Raw genomic sequence first — 18,991 nt, 5'->3', positions numbered from 1 at the left:
CTACTAAAGGGGAAAAGACAAAAGGAAAAGAGAAGAAAAGAGGTCTCAGCAAAGGATAGTGTGGAACACAGTATGATCTGAGAAAGGAAATAACATCTGGGACTGTCCAACTTTGCAGAAGGCATTGATTTGGTCAACTTAACAGGTGAATCCCATGAAAGGGGATGTCGTCTCTGACTCCAGTGGACAGAAGGCCTCCGTCTGAGGTCCACCTTTGTTACTGCTCACAAGGGTCAGAAAGGGCTCCACAGGAGAGCCCTTCTTGTCACATCTCGTCTCGGTGAGGTGAGAAGACTACACTCAACACCCTACAGGTCTTTAGCTCAGTGCTGGGAGCTTATGTGAAGGAAAGGTGAATGTGACCAGTCAGAGATGGGGCCGATCAAGGGGTAGCAATTAGGAATCAGTATTTAGCCGGTAAGGGTAGCCACTTACATGGCCTAGCTTGAAGAAGCCTTCTGAGAATCCTGGGTTGCCACTGTCTGTGCCAGTTAATACCAACTGAATGATGCTCTTTGAGACTGGAAGAAGTATCTGTGTGCCCTGAGAATATTGAGATCATCACCAGATGAGAGATCAGATCTCTCATCACCAAAAGCTGAATGCCCTTGGCAGAGCCAGGAGGTGGATACACAGAGCTGCCTCAGTCTCTCTTTTGGAACCTGATCTGGTGACTTCAAAGGATGGCCTAAAATCCTCCAGACTCCTGAAACCTCTGGAGAGCACAATCAATCCTGTGCTACACTCCCACAGCAGCCTCCCTCCCCAGTCCCATCCTCCGAGGAAGCTCCTAGCCTAGCATCTCTAGCCAGAGCCCAGAACTGGAGATCATAATGCCCTTCCCTTGATGTAATGCCAACCACAAGCTCAGGGGAACAGCAGCCATTGCCTGCCATTTCTAACCTTTTCCCAGCTTCCTTCCATGCCAAGGAGAAAACGAGGAACAAGAACTCAGTAATATGATCCCCAATTAACATAAAATAAAAACAACCCAGTCATGTTTTCCATGGGCTTTTCCAATCTCAAACTAAACACATAAAAGGAGGAGAAAGAGATAAAAATACACACATGGAACTATAAATATATATGCTGTCCGTGGATGTACAGCCAAGCACCCTGACCCAAATGAGTATCTGTCTCTAGGAAAACTGAGCAGCCAGGTGCAGAAATCTGAGAATTTTCCGTTTCCAAAGTGCAGTGTGATTCCAGACAGGAAGGGAAAGTATCCTGATTCCTTGGCATGGAAGGGGTTAAGTCCTCAGCCATCCTATCCTAAAGTGATTTATGATGATGTGTAGCGTTTCAAAACTTTCCCCCACCCCAAAGCACAGCCCTCTCCTTCCCCACGGAGTCCACTCTCAACGTGCTGAAGTGGGAAGGAGGTGGTGTTTTGCTGATCTGTTAAATTCTTAGCGAAGTTTCCTTGATTTCCAGCGGCTGCTGTTGTTGGGAGTTTGGTTTGGATCAAAACTGAGGTTGTCCTGGCATTTCTGGGACCGAGTCCAGGCAAGAGGAAGAAGAAAAAGAAGGAGAAGGAAAAGAAGAGGAAAGAAAGAAAGAAAAAAAAAAGGTGGAGAGACGTAAAGGAGGGGACAAGCGCAGGAAAAGAAAAAAAAGTCCTTTTTCAACATCACATTCCTGTGTTTTCCCTCAGCCTGGAAAACATATTAATCCCAGTGCTTTCACGCTCGGAAACAAAGGGACTCAGCCAGACTGTGGGGGAAAGGGTGATAAGAAGGATCCTGGAACTCTAAAGAGAGAGAGAGCAAGATTGAGGAGTAGCTGGGACTCCACTCTCAGGGGCCCCTGCGTCGCCGGCACAGGGGACTGGCACACACAGCCACTCGGGACGAGCAGAAACTACAGACAAATGGAGATGCAAAGCCTCACAAGGACAGCTCCTTTCCCCTCATCCTACTTGTCAAGAAGGTGAAAAGACAGCCAGGGGAAAGAGGAAAGCAGCTCGGCCGGGGTCAGGACAGGCGGTGGCCGGTGGCGCCTTTGGGAGCCGGAGCTGCCCGCACCCCCCTTTGTGCTGCTGAGCCTGAGCCGGGCTGCGGAGAAGGAGGCTTGGGAGGAAGAGGATCTCATGTAGGAGACCGTCCTGGGACCACGCCTGGGATTGCCTTTTAAACCCTCTGCATTCCATCTCCATGAGCCACAACGTAAGTGTGCAATCCCTTCTGTCCTTGGTGTGCTTGCTTGTGTCTTTGTCGCTCATTTGAAGGCACGAACTAGGAGTGTTGTAATTCGTGTGCCCAGTGTGCCTTTGCCCTGGAGCATCCGAGCGCCGGCCCTGCCCGGCTGGCCTTCCTGCTTCCTGCGACTGTCCCTGTGGAGCGCTAACAGATTACCTGGGTTTGAAAGCAACAGGCTGTCACCCTTCTTGCCAGCGCCTGACCTCCCTGCCTCGCCTCTCACCGCCCCTTCCCCCCACCCCCCACCCCTTGGCCAAGACAGAGAAAGAGAAAATGCCCAGTTCTGTTTGCAATTAAATGATTTTTCTTTTTCTTCTCTCTCTCTCTCTTTTTCTCTCCATTCTCCCTCTTCCTCCCCGCCTTCCGACCCTGCTGCCTTTCAAAGCGGATTGCACAATGACATGGACAACGGCACTCAGCTTTGCCATGCTGGTGGCAGTGTGGCTGGTGTGCGGCTCCGAACCCCACCTCCCTGCCGCGAAGAGGGGGAGCCACGGGGCGCGGGGAGCACCCCTGGTGTCCCCAGCCCCCAGAAGGCCGGCCCGGCTTCTGAGGCACGCGGGGAGGTCCCGGGGGATCGGGAGAGGCGCCCTGGAGGAGCCGAGCCTCCCGCCCCCCCTAAGGAGGAGGGGTGTGCCGGTGCCCAGGGCGGCGCCCCCCGCGCCCCCCGCGCCCCCCGCGCCGCCGCGCATCAGCGGGGCCCCCGCGAGGCCTAAGCAGAGACCAGGGGCCCCCAGGTCTCCCCGGGACATGATCCGAGACGAGGGGACCTCGGCTCGCTCGAGGCCCTTGCGTTGGCCCGCGGGGTCCGGCTCGCCCAACGTCCTGGCCAGCTTTGCGGGCAAGAGCAGGGTGTGGGTCATCTCGGCCCCTCACGCCTCCGAGGGCTACTACCGGCTCATGATGAGCCTGCTGAAGGACGACGTGTACTGCGAGCTGGCGGAGAGGCACATCCAGCAGATCGTGCTGTTCCACCGCGCGGGCGACGAGGGGGGCAAGGTGCGCAGGATCGGCAGCGACGGCCGCGTGCGGGAGCAGCGCCTGGAGCCGGGCCTCGTGCCCAAGCTGATGAGCTTCCTGCAGCTGGAGCACGGCAAGTTCGGCATGGTGCTGCTGCGCAAGACGCTGCAGGTGGAGGAGCGCTACCCGTACCCCGTCCGGCTGGAGGCCCTGTACGAGCTCATCGACCAGGGCCCCGTCCGCAGGCTGGAGAAGATCCGGCAGAAGGGCTTCGTGCAGAAATGCAAGGCCTCCGGGGTCGAGGGCCAGGTGCTGCAGGAGGACGGCAGCGACGGCGGCGGCGGAGCGGGCAAGCAGGGCCGCGCGCCGGGGCCGCCCTCCAGGGCCGGCCGGCCCACCGCGCCCCCCGCCCCCGCCCCGACCCCGACCCCGACCCCGACCCCCAGGGCCGCCACCCCGCCTCCCGCCGCAGCCCCCGGCCGCCCGGCGAGCCCCACGGCCCCGCCCGCCACGCAGAGGCCCGGGACCCCCAGGGCGCCCCCGTCCTCCGCCGCCCCGCACGGCCTCTCCCCGCAGCCGCGGAGGGAGAGGCCGCAGGGCGCCCGCAGGCCCGGCAAGGCGGGCGGCTCGGAGAGCCTGGCCGCGCCCCCCCCCACGGCGCCCGGGCAGGGGCAGGGGCAGGGGCAGGGGCAGGAGCACGGGCAGGGGCACGGGCAGGGGCAGGGGCAGGGGCAGGCCGCGCGCGCCCGGGACAACCGCACCGACCGGCGGGAGCACGGCCCCCGGGGCCCCGAGGGCGGGCCCGCGCACCCCAAGCCCGCCAAGGGCAAGGCCGCCCCGAAGAAAGGCCAGGACAGAACCGGGAGCAACGAGTACGAGAGTAAGTATGACCCCGGCAGGCCCGGCGCCTCTCAGCGGGACCCCGAGCTGCGGGGGGGCGACGGCCGCGCTCCCAAGGCCAAGGCCAGGGAGGCCAAAAAGCACGAGAAGCTCGAGAAGCTCGAGAAGCTCGAGAAGCCCGAGAAGGAGAAGAGGAAGAAGCTGAAAAGCGAGAAGGCAGACAAGTTGCTCAAGGCGAAGAAGGAAAAGGCTGAGAAAAAGAGCCGGCAGGAGAAGGAGAAGAGCAAGAAGAAAAAGGCAGGTAAAACGGAGCAGGAGGGCTACCTGACGCCCACGGCGCAGCACGTGGCGCACAGTCCCGGGAAGTCGGTGACCCACCTGCTGGGGTCCTTTGAAGGCAAGCGGAGGCTGCTCGTAAGTAATCTTCTCCCCAGCTTTGTTCTGTGGGCTGACGCAGGGCAGGGGCGTATGGGTGCTTTATTTATTTATTTATTTAAAAAAAATTTTTTTTTTTTTCTAAAATCATGTTGCTGGATGGCAGACTGTGGCTGAACCTGTGCCACGTCAGGGAGATCAGGAGGCTTGTCTTGAAAGGGCTGCCAGGCCAGAAGCACCTCTTGGTTTGGTGCTCTGTGGCCCCAAGGTTGCAGACTCAGTGGCCACGGGCCCTTAGACCTAAGCGTAAGGAAGCACCTCTGCTGGGGTCCTTCCAAACCCGTCCTTACCCATCCCCCATCCTGAGCTCTCTCTTCCAACGGAGAGTTCTTATTTTATTTTATTTTATTTTATTTATGCATGAGAGACATAGAGAGAGAGAGGGAGAGAAGCAGAGACCCAGGCAGAGGGAGAAGCAGGCTCCATGCAGGGAGCCCCACGTGGGACTTGATCCCAGGTCTCCAGGATCAGGCCCTGGGCTGAAGGCGGGGCTAAACCGCTGAGCCACCCGGGCTGCCCCCCAACGGGGAGTTCTGAGTATAGCCTCCCTTTTACCAAGTTCAAAGAATAAAAGAAGAACAAAGGAGTTCCTAAAAGGGCAAGCGTTGACTAAGGTCACAACTTGGGCAAAGGATTTATCTCTTCGTGAGCTTTGGAACTAGAAGCATGCGCATGGGGAACTGGTCAAGGTTTTTCCTTTTTCTCCTGGTTAGGTCTATATGAGAGTGGAAGCCTCAAAGAGGAAAGTAAGGCAGCTTGGGTGGAGAGTGGGCATGTATGACTGGGAGCCGGGAAGGGCCCTTGTCGGTGTGACCCTCCCAGATACTTTAAAACCAGCTGGTTGAAGTCTTCTCCCCTCCAAGACTGCCTCTCCCATCACTGTCCAAGTAAGAGGCCAAAAAGACAGAATGGGGAACTGGGTTACTTGTCCAATCTCCAGTACGCTAGAGACAGAGGTCAGTTTGTCCTGTGTCTCTGTCAAATGAGTGTGTATGTGTGTGTGCGTGCGTGTGCACGTGCGTGCTTGCATGCAGGTGAAAGGAGATAAGCAAGTCTTGCTTTCACTTTGCCTTTCAGTGTTCCTGAAGCCACTGATACTGAGCAAGCCATAGGTCCATCTCAAGAGCTCTCTCTCTTTGGGTCATTACTTGCCTCCATCCAAAGAATGATAAAAGAATCTAGTCAAGCCCTGGGAAGCCTTTGGAAAGAAATCAATCCCATCCTAAATGTAAGGGCAGTTCTCATCAGCCACGTGAGAGTGGCTCCTTCTCCTCTCCATGTCTCCTTGTCCCCTCTTTTAGTGCCCTTCCAAGATCTTTATCCCTTCTTAATGCTGTCATTTTACTTACTCCAGGCTGTCAAGGGGGAGAAGGTGCAGTACAATCATTGCAGAGAAAAGGATCAGTAAATTAATGTCACGCAGTGTGGGTCAGGAACGATTTTTTTCCGATACATGGGTGGGAAGGAGACATCTCATGCCACTGAGGACAGCATTTGTCCTACTAAAGGCACAAGGTGACCGCAGCCTGCATTATCCCCATCCAAAGAAATAGACACTCTTCTCTCAAGGCATCTCTCAAAGGGGCTTTTACTTTTTCCAGTCTGGTCTAAATTTGGATTAATGATCTGAGCAGAAAGGCGCTGGTGTCCATTGATCGTTAGTGGTCTCAAAAAATTTAAATTTGCATTTGAAATGTTACTCAGAGCAGAATCCCCGGTGGTGTTTATCATGGGTGGGGTATGTCCCAAAATTCTCTTATCAGGTCCACAATGATGTACCTGTGTATTAGAAAAAAACTCAAGTTTTCATTGATTCTACAGGTTTGTGTGTGTGTCTGCTGTTATGTATTTTTTTTTTGTATATTTTACCCATTTTTAAACAGAGCTTTAAAGTATATAACGTAACTAGCAGAGGATAGGCTGTATGCTAGAGCAGTTTGACAGCTACTTGGTTATTTTCAGAGTACATAAATTTAAATGAGAATATTTTAGTCAGAGCCAAAGGAATCATTCATTTCAGAGGAGCATTCTATCCGGTACTTAAATGTTTGTTACAGAACCCCAGGGAGCCAACTGCTCTCTTTGTGGTGTGGGCAAACCTTACTCGTGTGCTGCTCCTGAGGACCTAGGACTTTGTCCAGGAGGCTAAAGCACATCACCCAAGCCTGGCCATTCAGGCAACGGGGCAGGTGAAGTGTTCCTCTGGGCAGCTTTTAAGCAGGGGGAAAATAATCATGGGTAAAATATCAGGATTGTAATTGTGCACCCATCTGGCAAATACTTCCATTGCCCCTGGTTTGTGAGTCAAAAGAAAGAGGTTTTCATACTCTTTCCCCGATATTAGTCATGCCTTTCTTTTCTCCCCTTTTGCTCTACTCCCTTAGTCAGGGATTTGAAAGCCCAGCTGGGTATTTTCTGCTTTAAGCAGTAACCCTGATCATAAATTTCTAGCAAATGAAATTCAAGCGACAGCCTCTGCTGATGTCATGTGAGGCAAAACAGAACCCAGCTGGGATTGCTCATTGCCATGAGCAAAGAGTGTTGCTCTTTGGGGCTGGCAAGAGAACCGAGTTTGTTATTAGGAAGAAAGTACCAATAGGAGGCAGTTCAGTCTTACCATCCCACATGTGCCCAGCTGATGATCATATCAGAAATGTGTTTTCTGGAAAGCTTATATCTAAAATGCGAATGGATTAGAAAAGACAAGATGAAATAAAAAAATGATACGATCTCAAAAGACGGAGAGAAAAGAAATCTATTTCACCAGGCAGAGAAGAGACTTGGGTTTCTGGGTGAAAGTGCTGGTTGGTGCCATGTATCTTTTTTCCACTCATTTTCCCCATGAAACATGCTGATGTTATTCAGGAAGTTTGGTGATTCAATTAATATTCACTAAGGCTTACCACTCTGCGAGCTGTAAAAAGACCCTGACAACATGTACCTCCAACTGGCCTCGGCCTACTCCGTGTGCTGAAACCGAAATGAGGTTAGATGCCAAGAAATCATGCAGGACTTTTAGCTCATCTTCCCAGTTTTTCAGTAACCTGATGCCCAAACTACAATATATCATACACTCCTAGGGCTTTACATTTATTTATATCATTCTTTGGATGTGAAAATATCGTGTAGCTGCTCCTTACCCCCCTTTTAGAGAAACAATGGCCACAGTGGTGAACAGCATCCGAGGGGCCTTTCAAGGAGCTGCAGGTAGAACCAGGTGTTCTATTCTGAGGCCAGAGGTCAGTCCTTCAAACCCTCTGCCTCTCAGTCTATAAATCAGAAAAGGGCACATCCCGCAAGGTGCTTTGCCGAAGCTGTGAGGTTTAACTGTCACAACAACCCTATGAGGAAGGACTTATTAACTCCACTGTACAATCAAGAAAAAAAGCTTAGAGAGTTTGAGAAGTTTCCCAAGGTGTGTAGCTAATACCTGGCAAAGTCAGAATTAGAACTCAGGTCTGTTTAATTTTAGTTCATACTCCAGCCACTCTCCTCATTCTGCCTTCCTATGGGTGTGAGCCTCCATGGTCATATGCCATAAAGTGGAGGGGAAACTGAGATACTATCCTGTTAGTTAATCAATGCAAATGTTTTAGAATTCACTTTTAACCTTAAATTACTCAGATAAATGGGAAGGTCTATCAATTGTCAACATTTTGTGCTAAGCAACAGTGTAGAGACTCTGTCCTTAATACCCAGCTGGTTCTCTTCACCTGAGCTCTCTGGCTTGTCTGGGGGTCAGTCGAGAACGACAGAATGAATCCCAGTTAACCCGACCCCTCAGACTGGTTGGTGCCAGTTCGGGGTTGACAATGGTACGGATATAGAAGAGGCATTTATCACTAAAACATTGGACTATGTGGAGTAGAGCTGAAAAGCCATCAGCTTGTGCCCTGAGATGTACCCACTTGTCATGAGCAAGAGGCCTCATAATGCAGAATTACAGACTCAATTTCAACTTTAAGCACACCGGAGACTGAATCTCCTGTAATTCAGTTGGGTTCATACATTTAAACTTACCTCAGAAATTTGGGTACTGGGAGAATAATCAACTTATGTGGTTTAATTTTAGAAAGGGGTATTAAGCTCTGCTTTAGTAAGGCGTACTACTAGCTTGAATGATACTTCAGAGTCCTGTAAAGATCTAGTGCTTTGAGCCTAACACAGTGCTTAGAATAAGCTGAGACCTAAAATACCTTCCCTCTCGCATCTCCCCATTCTGGTTTGCTCCTTTCACTTATGCAGACTGGCTTCATTATATTCTGAGGCTCCTTGTGCCAACGCACCAGTTGGAACAGAAACGTAAAAAAGAACCACAACGCAGTTCTGAATTCATGATACGTGCCCTGATTTATCACCACCAAACTGGAAAGAGGCCAAGTGTCAGACAATAATGTTTAGTGAGAAGTGCGAGGATGCTCTTTTTACGAAGAGGGGACTGGACACGGTTACCATTTCAAACACCATTTGAAAGACTGCCAAACTCAACAATGAATGGGACGGAGGTGTCAGTACACAAGGAAAGAGTGGCTGAAATATGTTCCCTTGGTCAGCCTCTTCTACTGTCCCTGAGGCAAGCTAGAGAGTAGATTAAATGCAAAAGAGGGGTGGGTCCTTCAGCAGCTGGTTTGCAGGCGGCATCTGGCATCTAGACATTTCTAAGCAGGGGACCACCCCTCCTCTCCTCTGTCTGGAGTGATCTATGGAACCTGAGGAACAGAGGCCAGCATTTGAACAGCAATTGAAAGGAGCAAGTGGCCATTGTGGGCTAGGAAAGATGTTAAGGAGGATGCTGCATTTGAAGACTGCCTGTGTGCCATTAAGGTGGAGGGGAGGGGAGAGCGTCCTGGGTGGAAGAGGTAGGCGCCAAGGCAGAGGAAGGAATGAGAGTCAGCTCCTCAGAGGCAACACACACCTAGGGTGCTTGTGTGCACACAGCCTGTATATATTTCTCTTCTTTCTTTCTTTCTTTCTTTCTTTCTTTCTTTCTTTCTTTCTTTCTTTCTTTCTTTCTTTCTTTCTCTCTCTCTCTCTCTCTCTCTCTCTTTCTCTCTCTCTTTCTTTCTTTCTTTCTTTCTTTCTTTCTTTCTTTCTTTCTTTCTTTCTTTCTTTCTTTCTTCTTGATTCTCACTACTATTATCAGGGAAGTTGTTTCATCGTAAAGATGCAAAGGCCAAGCTTCATAAGGCTAAGTGGCCTGGTGGAGGCTAAAGGTAGCCAGCGTTGAACAAGGAACAAGTGCAGACCCTGCCACTTTGACTACAGTCCCCCTTTCTCTGTGCCACTCTGCCCAGATTCCTTTCATTTCATAACTGAGACCAATCTGGCCATGGAGTGAAGAGGTCACGTAAGGGAGGAACAGGAGGAAAGGTTAGCAAGAGGGAGCCTGGGGCCAGGTTGTGGAGGGAGGAAATGAGTCATGCAAAATAAATGTCACCTCATGGGTAGGTTAAGGCATCCCTCAGCACAGGTCCTGAGGTGAAAATAAACATCAGGGCTCTTTATTTATTTATGTCGCTTCCCACTGGGTACCCAGTGGCCTCAGGCTACTGTGTTCAGAGGTTCTAAGAGAAGCTGCCAGGCGGGGTGGGGGGAAGGTCCTGTATTATTCTATGCTGTCTGAAATTCCCATTTGTGCACAAGAGGGAGAAACAGACCAGAGGGAGCTTTGAGGAATCTTGTAATCCCGTCCTATCATGATCTGGCCACGGGCTGTAAAGGTCCATGGCAAAGTATGACAAGAATGAAATGGAATCTATGTATGGCTTTGAAGTTACAAAGGCAGGTGATTATCAGTCATCTAGCACGTGGGCAGCTGTGCCCTACAGACTCCTCTAAATATATTCTAAATACAGGTATATCCTTCGCTTAGAGAAGCGAGTCCAAAATCATTACTAGTAAATCTTACCTTTGTTTCTATTTTGTGTTTTCACTTAAACATTCATTTATTTCAAAATAGCGTGTTTGTGAGCAAAGAAAGGCCAGAAGGAAAAACCTAAAACCAACCGAAAAAGTTCCATCAAAACCTGGAAAAATATGTTCAAATGTCATAAAACCAATTAAACTGACAAAGAAAGCAAAAATACCATCACCATATCTTTTTATAGCCACTTCAAATCTCTCTTAAGGCTAAGTATGAATCCATGAATACATTTAGCGAAATATTATTTTTCCTCTTGGGAAATTGCATTTCTAAAATAAGCATGTTCTACCCACCTTGGTCCTCTGAACTGGCATGTAAACACAAACTCAAAAATAAACAAAATCATGGCTACTTAAATAAATAACAACCTGAGGGAAAAAAATAACTTCATCCCAGAAGAATCTTTGTTAATGTTCCATTCAAAAGTTATTGAACACATGATTTCCACGAGGGGTAGTATTTTGTCAAGCACACGGAATTTTTAAAAGAGAAAGCCTGCAGGCAACAATAAACACATCTCTGACTGAGAAGGATAAATAGCAGTATCAAGCTGGGAGCAGATTTACTAACCATTCTGATAAAGTCTTTGGAAGAGGTTAACTACATGGCACCTCCCCCTCCACCCCCCAAAAAATGCCAAGCTAATAGCCACAAACTTCAGAAATATTTTGTAAGGTTTGATGGGTAAGTAGAAAAGTGGCTGATAAATTTGAATGTGGTCAGGTTTGAGAAAGTGTATAGAGAGGCTGGTCTCGAAGCCAAGTGATTAGTTAGCAGACAGTGAATCGACAGTGTTCATGCAGACAACAGCCTAGTGAACTATTTGGAGTCAGAGAGCTCAACAAAGACCTGGTCATCATCAGAATGAAATTTCACGTCCTTCCATCTCCAGGGTGAAGAGCACCATGCCCGCTCACTCGTGGCGTGTGGTACATAGTTATGGTTTCCGCCCATGAAAAACCTGGTAAAATTGGAGAAGGCTCATTAAAAGTCTACAAAAATAACCAAGGAAGTAGAAAAGCTTTTATATCCAGTTAGATGGAAACATTGAGACATTCTTAGGGCATTCAACAGGAGCCCTAAAAATGGAGGGTATCCTCCTTTTTATCCAAAATTACAAAATATGCTTTCCCAGATGGCTCTGGTAACTGCAGCATCTCTTTCTTTTGCTCTGTCTTTCCTCTTTTTTCCCCCAGAAGTCAGGGATTCAAAGTGAGCATGAAAGACACACAGAGGCTAGTTGATAAATGCCAGGTCTGAGTTATATATAGAAGGCTGAACTGAAAGAGTAAAATCCATCCTGTTAGGGGTCTCTAGCATCAAAGAGGTCTGCCACAAGCTCTGTACAGGCCCAGTGTGACAAAACATAGGACATAAAGCCATCCCAAAAATTTTCTGCAAGGTTGCCTAGAAAACACTCTTAAGTCGTTGAATGTTCCATAGTGCCCGAGGCCTGGCTAGGAAGCTCTGTCAACCCCGTGGGACATGAAACAAAAGAGTAGTAACCATTGAATTCACAAATGTCTGAGCACCCAGTTAGGGTAATAAAGACCAAAGGAAGGTAGGGGGTTAGCACTTATGGAACAATGATTACATGTCCAGTACTCTGTAACGTTCACAACAGCCTTGCAAAATAAGTATTCCTGTGCCAAGTTCACAAATGAAAAAACTAGGATGGCTGAAGACTAGCAATAAAGATAACTAGTGGGAATAGATAACTCTAAGGTATCTGGAGCCATTTAAAAAAAAAAAAAAAAGAAGGGGACCTTTCCACATGGCCTGTCTTGGCCCTCATTATGCTAACTGCCCAGTAGAACACCTTGGTTTAGTTGACTTTAGTGTCAGTCACTACCCAGCCCCCTATTCCAAATCATCCCTTTGGATTTTGCCTCTGCGGGCAACTATCATTGTGAACTAATGTTTGCTTGCCTCCACCCACCTCTAGCTGATCACGGCTCCGAAGGCTGAGAACAACATGTATGTGCAGCAGCGAGATGAGTATCTGGAAAGTTTCTGCAAGATGGCCACCAGGAAGATCTCTGTGATCACCATCTTCGGCCCTTTCAACAACAGCACCATGAAAATCGACCACTTCCAGCTAGGTTCTCTTAAATATTTTAATTGCATTATTGTTTTTCTCCTATTTAAGGTAGGGCAAACTTTATGGGAGAGGTCAGCGGGGAATGAAGAGGAAAATTCAGATATTCAGAGGGTTCTTTCCTTGTGGTAACAAAGGTCAGTTTACCTCCTATTTATGTAACTATTCTGGATGGTTTTGGTGTAAGATTTTTGGCACTTTAAAATGAAAAAACACGCAAGCATTCTAAGATTTGAAAGTCAATAATGTGGAGAAAAATCAGAGAAGCAATACAGTTGGTGGGAGAGCCGGTAGGGTACGTAGACAGTTTCTTCTGGATGCGGAATCTTCTTGCCTGTGAATAATACCATCTGATCTTCCTGCTGCCTTCATGCTGCAGGTGACTCACTCACAGATGGGGACCTGCCAGACCCTTGGAAGCACTTGACTCTGGCAAGCCTGGGGAGGGCTGAGAAAGGCTATTTAGCTAAATGAAAAGTCACTGAAAATATGGACTATCCTGCACCCAAGTCTTTTGGAGAGCCAAAGAATTTGGCTCAATGTAGAGTTTTCACAATTTTTCATATTAATGGTGCGTGTGAGGCTCATGAGGCGTACAGCTCAGCAGTGGGCAGCTAACTCCTTGCAGTTCTCATGGGAATGTTGCAAGAATTAACTGTGAGTAGTTTGATCGCAGAGTCAGAAGCCGCAGATCTGACCCACCCAATTTCTTTTACAATCATTACATCTCTGGGGCTTTATGTTTAAAAAAAAAACCAAAAAAAACAAAAAAACACAACTTTTTCCCTTCATGCATTCTCTACTTTTTAAACTTTTTATTTTAACTACAACGAAAGTCCTTCATACTTTACCAGTTGCATATCCTGCATATTTTTCATAAAGTACATCTCCTCTGAAAGAATATAAAACATATTTTCCCTATTAGTTAACATTTAACTTCAATATATATGACACATTATCTCACAGATTTTTCTGTCATGTGATCTTGATGTAATAGAATGCATAGCAGTCATAATTATGTCATGACAATGCCAATTTGATTTGAATATTGTCTGGCTTCTAAATAATATTTAAAAAAACCTTTTTTTTATATTTTAAAAATTGTACCTAAGGGGCGTCTGGGTGGCTCAGATGGCTAAGCATCTGACTCTTGGTCTCAGCTCTGGTCTTATTCTCAGGGACATGAGTTCAGGCCTCATGTTGGGCTCCACATGGGGCATGGAGCCTACTTAAAAAAATTGTGGTTAAAACACATGATCCAACCTTTTCTTTCTTTCTTTCTTTCTTTCTTTCTTTCTTTCTTTCTTTCTTTCTTTCTTTCTTTCTTTCTTTCTTTCTTCTTTCTTTCTTTCTTTCTTTTTTCTTTCTTCTTTCTTTCTTTCTTTCTTTCTTTCTTTCTTTTTTCTTTCTTCTTTCTTTCTTTCTTTCTTTCTTTCTTTTTTCTTTCTTTCTTTCTTTCTTTCTTTCTTTCTTTCTTCTTTCTTTCTTTCTTTTTTTGAGGGAGAGAGACAGAGAGACAGGGAGAGATAGGGAGGGTCAGAGGGAGAAGGAGAGAGAGAGAGAGAGAGAAGCCTAAGTAGGCTCCATGCCCAGTACAGAGCCTGACACGGGGCTGGATCTCACAGCCTGGAGATCATGACCTGAGCTGAAATCAAGAGCTGGATGCCCAACCAACTGAGCCACTGAGGTGCCCTGAGCCTGACCTTCTTAACTGATTTTTAAGTGTACGATACAGTATTGGTAACGATAGGCACAATATTGAACAGCAGGTCTCTAGGTACATTACGACTCTGGGTCAGATTCAGATATGAAGTTTCAGTTATGCATTCTCTATTTTTATTAGCTCACTTTCCCCTGAGTTAGCTCCAAAGGAAAATAAATACCATCCTTTCCAATGCCCCATCATAAAACACTGCAAATCAGTGATTGGTTTGTGGACATTAATCCCTGTGCTGCATGTATGTTTGGGAGGGAAAGCAACAACAACAATGAAGCCCTTAACCATGACAACAATAATCATACAAACAGAAGACACAAAAGAAGTTCTAAAGTCAAACAGACTTTAGAAACAAATAATTCAAATCCACAGTCTCCACTTACTTGTTGTGTGACTTTGGGCAAGTTGCTTCCTAAGCCTCAGCCTAGAAGATAATTACATATATTTCATGGGCTACGGTAAGGATTTCGTAAGATAACACCTATGAATATCTGTCATATAAAAAATACTATTGTGTGGTCATCATCATCATCACCATTTTTTCTGGCAGGCTTCTGGAGATCAATGAGCTGTCACAGGGACTAGAACACCTATAGTTAAAAAGTACTTGCAGTTGCTTTCTGCTAATTACAGAATGTTGACGGGGAACCCCCACAACTGCCCTTCCAGGTGACAAGGTACATTACTACTCCGGGTCATAAAACCAAAGCCCAAAAAAGACTAATACTACAAAGACACATATTTAGTGTTTAACTGAGACTCAACCATTTGCTTCTGGATTTTCAAATAACAGCAAGAGCCAGTGAGCTTAATTGCAATCCAGATGACTAGAGAGGAAGTAGGTTTCCAATCCAGTGCAGAAACTGGTGCTGGCTGGCGATGAAAGGCCTCCTCCGCCAGGCGTTCCCGGTGTCAAATGTGTTGCCCACCAACCCTTACGCAAAGAATCCTCATTCCTTATTTCAGAGAAGTTTGGAAAAATCATTATATGTTCTACTTCAGCCTCTATGTGGTCCCAACTGTTATAAGCATCTGGTGCTGCCTTGGCAAATTTTTAGCATTAAACCTGCTGTTTGTTAGACATCTGGATTGAATATGAGCTGTAGAGGCACTGAGGGGATTTTTCCTGCCCTATTGGAAGTCAGGTATTGTGCGTTGGGTGTTTGCCTCTCCCTGGATGGCAGCTCGGACATGATCTGAGGGGACTTCTATTTTGTTCCTCATTTAATTCCTGGAAGGCCTTTTTTTCCTTGTGTTATGTCCCAGCTTACCCTCCTTATGGGAAAGGCCATAGTACTTTTCAGCCAAGACTGGGAGCCAGCCATGGGAAAACAGGAATTGGCGTGCAGCGCGGACTCAGTGAACCAAACTCTAGCCTTGACCGATTTTCAGCTGGAAATCTATCAGATGGCCTTACTTTCCTTAAAAATAAATCAAGCACTCTCTACTCTTCCAGACTTTTACTGGGCCTTAAAAACAGAAACCCACATCCAACTACACTGTGGGCTGTACTCACCAGCTGGTCCGTCCTGCTAAATGTATTTGAACTATAGATGATGGGCTTACAAATACCAGGAAATTTACCTTAAGATTTCGGTCATTAGCTTAATGAAAGTCACTCATGCCTGAGCAAATTGCAACCCAGAATAAGCCCATCTGGTTTTGCCATCCAAGATACCATTATATGTGAGAATTTAGAAAGACACAGCACATAACAGCATTCCCAATTGTTAGTGGTATTTAAAATATCAATTGGATAGAAAAAAAAATGGTGTGTAGGTAAAGAGGATGGATTATAGACAAAGTTTGCCAGGTAGGACAAAGTAGTTGGCTAAGGGCACTTTACTGGAAAATCTCAAAAGAGAAATGAGGGGAAAACATTGTGAGCATGTTTCTCTCTTAGCAAAACAGAGGGATAAAAAAATATTAGACACGGATATTCAATCATCAGCTTTTAAGGGCTAGAATATACAGGACATTTTTATGGGGCAAACGGAAGTCCTTTGATAGCTTCCTTTAAAGGAAGAAGAGTTTGAGAGTAATTGATGAAAAAAGGAGGTGGAAAGTTGATGGGGATGTGGCTAGACTGTAACAACAGGAGAGAAAGTGATTCCATAGTCATATGAATAAGGAATTCATGAGTAAATTTCTAAAATACCTTTTATAGGTGAGAACGATAGACTCCATTTCACCCTAATATTCTCTTTCTGTCTTTGATCTTGTTGAAGAGAATTGTTCTTTATGGACAAGCCGCACTGGCTCCATACCAATGCAGAAATGTCACTTTCCCTCAGGAGCACTGGAAAATTTGACCCTTTGCCCCAGCTCCTCCTTTTATCAGTGGTGACAATGTCTGGCAGCTGCCTTCTCTGGACTCTGTGCCCTTGTGCTGGGAGGGGAGGCTGGGTGAGTGATCAGATTTCCAGACACTGGCTGGGTGTCCCTCTCTGTTTATTCAGTCTCTGATTATCAATCACTGTGGCCCTGGAGGCTGGGGAGCCTGCCCCCAGCTTGTTCAGTCATCCCATTTCACTGCCCTCCTGCCTATCAAGAGTATCAGTGTCAAGATCAACCTCTGATGATCAGAGAACGTGGAAAGCACCTAATAAGTCAACCATACAAAACAAGTGCTTGAAGAATGTGGTGGAGGGAGATAGGCTCTTCCAATTGATTGCAGTCATTAGAGAAGATGTAAGTATCAGAAAATGTTGAAAAGTGGGTTGATTTATTGGAGGGGCCTTGAAAATGGAGAATTTTTTTGATAGTGACGACTCTATCAAAGTACTTTTTGTTTTTATTTTATTTCTTAAAGAGATGATGCATTTTTTTGTATCCCAAAGTCAAAACTACATAGAGAGGTACAAATAGACAAGCATTATGCCCATTCCTGACCCCAGGCCCTATTAATTTCTGCCCCATAGGTAGTTTATGATTCCTTATTGATAAACTTAGTGCTCCTTTATGCAAATATAAATACATATAAGCAGCTATATCCCCCCTTTTAGTACAAAATATAGTATTTATAATACTATGAACTTTGCTTTTTGTTTTTTACCTAAAAAACATTTCCTGAAGACCTTTCCTTATGAACTATAGAAATTGTCAGATTCTACAACAGTTTATTTAAGCAATCCTCTTGTTAATGGACACTCAGATTGTTTTCAATATTTTATTATAAACAATTTCACAGTTATTTACTGGGCCAAATGAAAAATGTATTTAGTTTTGTTAGATATCACCAGATTTCTCTCAACACAAGGTGTATCATACTGCCATCCCACCAGCAGTGTGTAAGAGTGTCTATTTCCCCAAACCTCTCCAAAGGAGTGTATAACCAAACTTGTGAATGTTTTTAGCCAATGCGATATTTGAAAAATGATATCTTAGTGCAGTATGTTGTTGGGTTGTATTTTTCTTTTTATGAGTATGATTGAACATCTTTTCACATGTTTAGGAGGAATTTATATTTTATTTTTAGTGTCCTTTGCCTATTTTTCTACTGGCTTGCTCTTAAAAAAAAAAAAAAAAAGATTATTTACTTGAAAGAGCATGAGTGGGAGGGGCGGAGGGAGAGAAAGAATCTCAAGCCGACTCCATGTCTAGTGAGGAACTCGATGCAGATCTCGATCTCACAACCTGAGATCATGACCTGAGCCAAACCAAGAGTTGGATGCTTAACCAACTGTGCCACCCAGGCACCCCAGGATTGTTCTTTTTAATCCCAATTTATAGGTACTCTTTATAAATTAGAATGAAAGTTCAGATTCTGGCCCTCTTCCCCATTCCAAGATATTGAGCCACTTTGGGGATAAGGTCCAGGAATTTATATTTTTAAAACGTTGCTCAAGTGGTTCTGATTTGTAGCTAGGTTAAGTGTAGAACAGAGGGAAAAAGAGGTTGGTACCAGATTTTAGAGGATTTCAAATACCAGGCCAGAGAATTCAAACTTTATTTGGTAAATCATGTGAAGTCATTAAAGATTTCTAAATGTATTTTTCAAATACATTTTTAAAAAAATTTAAGTTTTGGTAGAGTGAGTCTGTGGGACAGACAAGAACCTGGCAGGAGACTTTGTTCATAGATGAGTCAAGTTGCTCTTTCTAAGATCAAGTGAAAGCAGCAACTTTGTGATCAGGAATGGCCAGGCTAGTCCCATCTATAGATTTAATCCAGACATTCCTCTCACAAAGGGCTGGTAGGCAGGCAACCAACCCACTCAAATAGTAAAAGAGGAGCAGGGGAATCAACTATGAAGTCATTTAAATTGATCTGTTTCCAATCAAAAGAAAGTAAATCCCATCATTGGAGGCCAGGGTTATCCTAACTGAGATTAGTCTACTACAGATGCCTCAGCAATCCCAGAAATATTCTTCAGATCAAAGCAATTCAGCTTCTTCTGGAGTCTTTGCTTTCAGATTTATCCACAGCTTTGGCCTGTGCTGAATTCTTGAATAAGATAGTTCTATTTTAAATACCATATAACCATATAAACACATTTTATCTATGTTGTATGTGACCCTGGACAGGGTTTATTAAGGTATGGTGGTAAATGGGCATCACAGTGAATGACACCCAAAATACCAGAATGCCACAGAAAAATAGAATATGTTGCTCATGGGCCTCAGACAGGAAATGGCAGCATACCTCCCGGGGCCACAAGAGGTCAAGGTTGGGTCAGAAAACAGAAGCAAGAGCAGAGGGGAGATCTTAGGTCACTGCCTTTCCTGGGGTTTCCAAGAAAAAGACAAGAGGGGACAGGATGAACAGTTTCTGATTGGCTAGTTTGAGTGATTTCAACAGGCTTTGGGTTATAGGGGTGG

The 18,991-nt window shown here is 46.0% G+C and overlaps 1 protein-coding gene across 1 annotated transcript in view; it reads left to right on the top strand.

Annotated features, from left to right (window-relative positions):
- Positions 1–1,110: 1,110 nt before the first annotated feature.
- Positions 1,111–18,991, top strand: part of CCDC80 (coiled-coil domain containing 80) — a 36,332-nt gene continuing 18,451 nt past the window's right edge. The window contains exons 1-3 of the mRNA XM_049105129.1: positions 1,111–2,165; positions 2,584–4,412; positions 12,302–12,458. Coding sequence (XP_048961086.1) covers positions 2,595–4,412; positions 12,302–12,458 — 1,975 coding nt within the window. The 5' untranslated portion in view covers positions 1,111–2,165; positions 2,584–2,594. The remainder of the gene's footprint in view (positions 2,166–2,583; positions 4,413–12,301; positions 12,459–18,991) is intronic.

This window comes from Canis lupus, chromosome 33 (assembly GCF_003254725.2).
Source record: "Canis lupus dingo isolate Sandy chromosome 33, ASM325472v2, whole genome shotgun sequence".
Classification (NCBI taxonomy): Eukaryota; Metazoa; Chordata; class Mammalia; order Carnivora; family Canidae; genus Canis; species Canis lupus.
The sequence above is the reverse complement of the archived record's forward strand: the minus strand, read 5'-3'. Positions and strand labels throughout refer to the sequence as shown.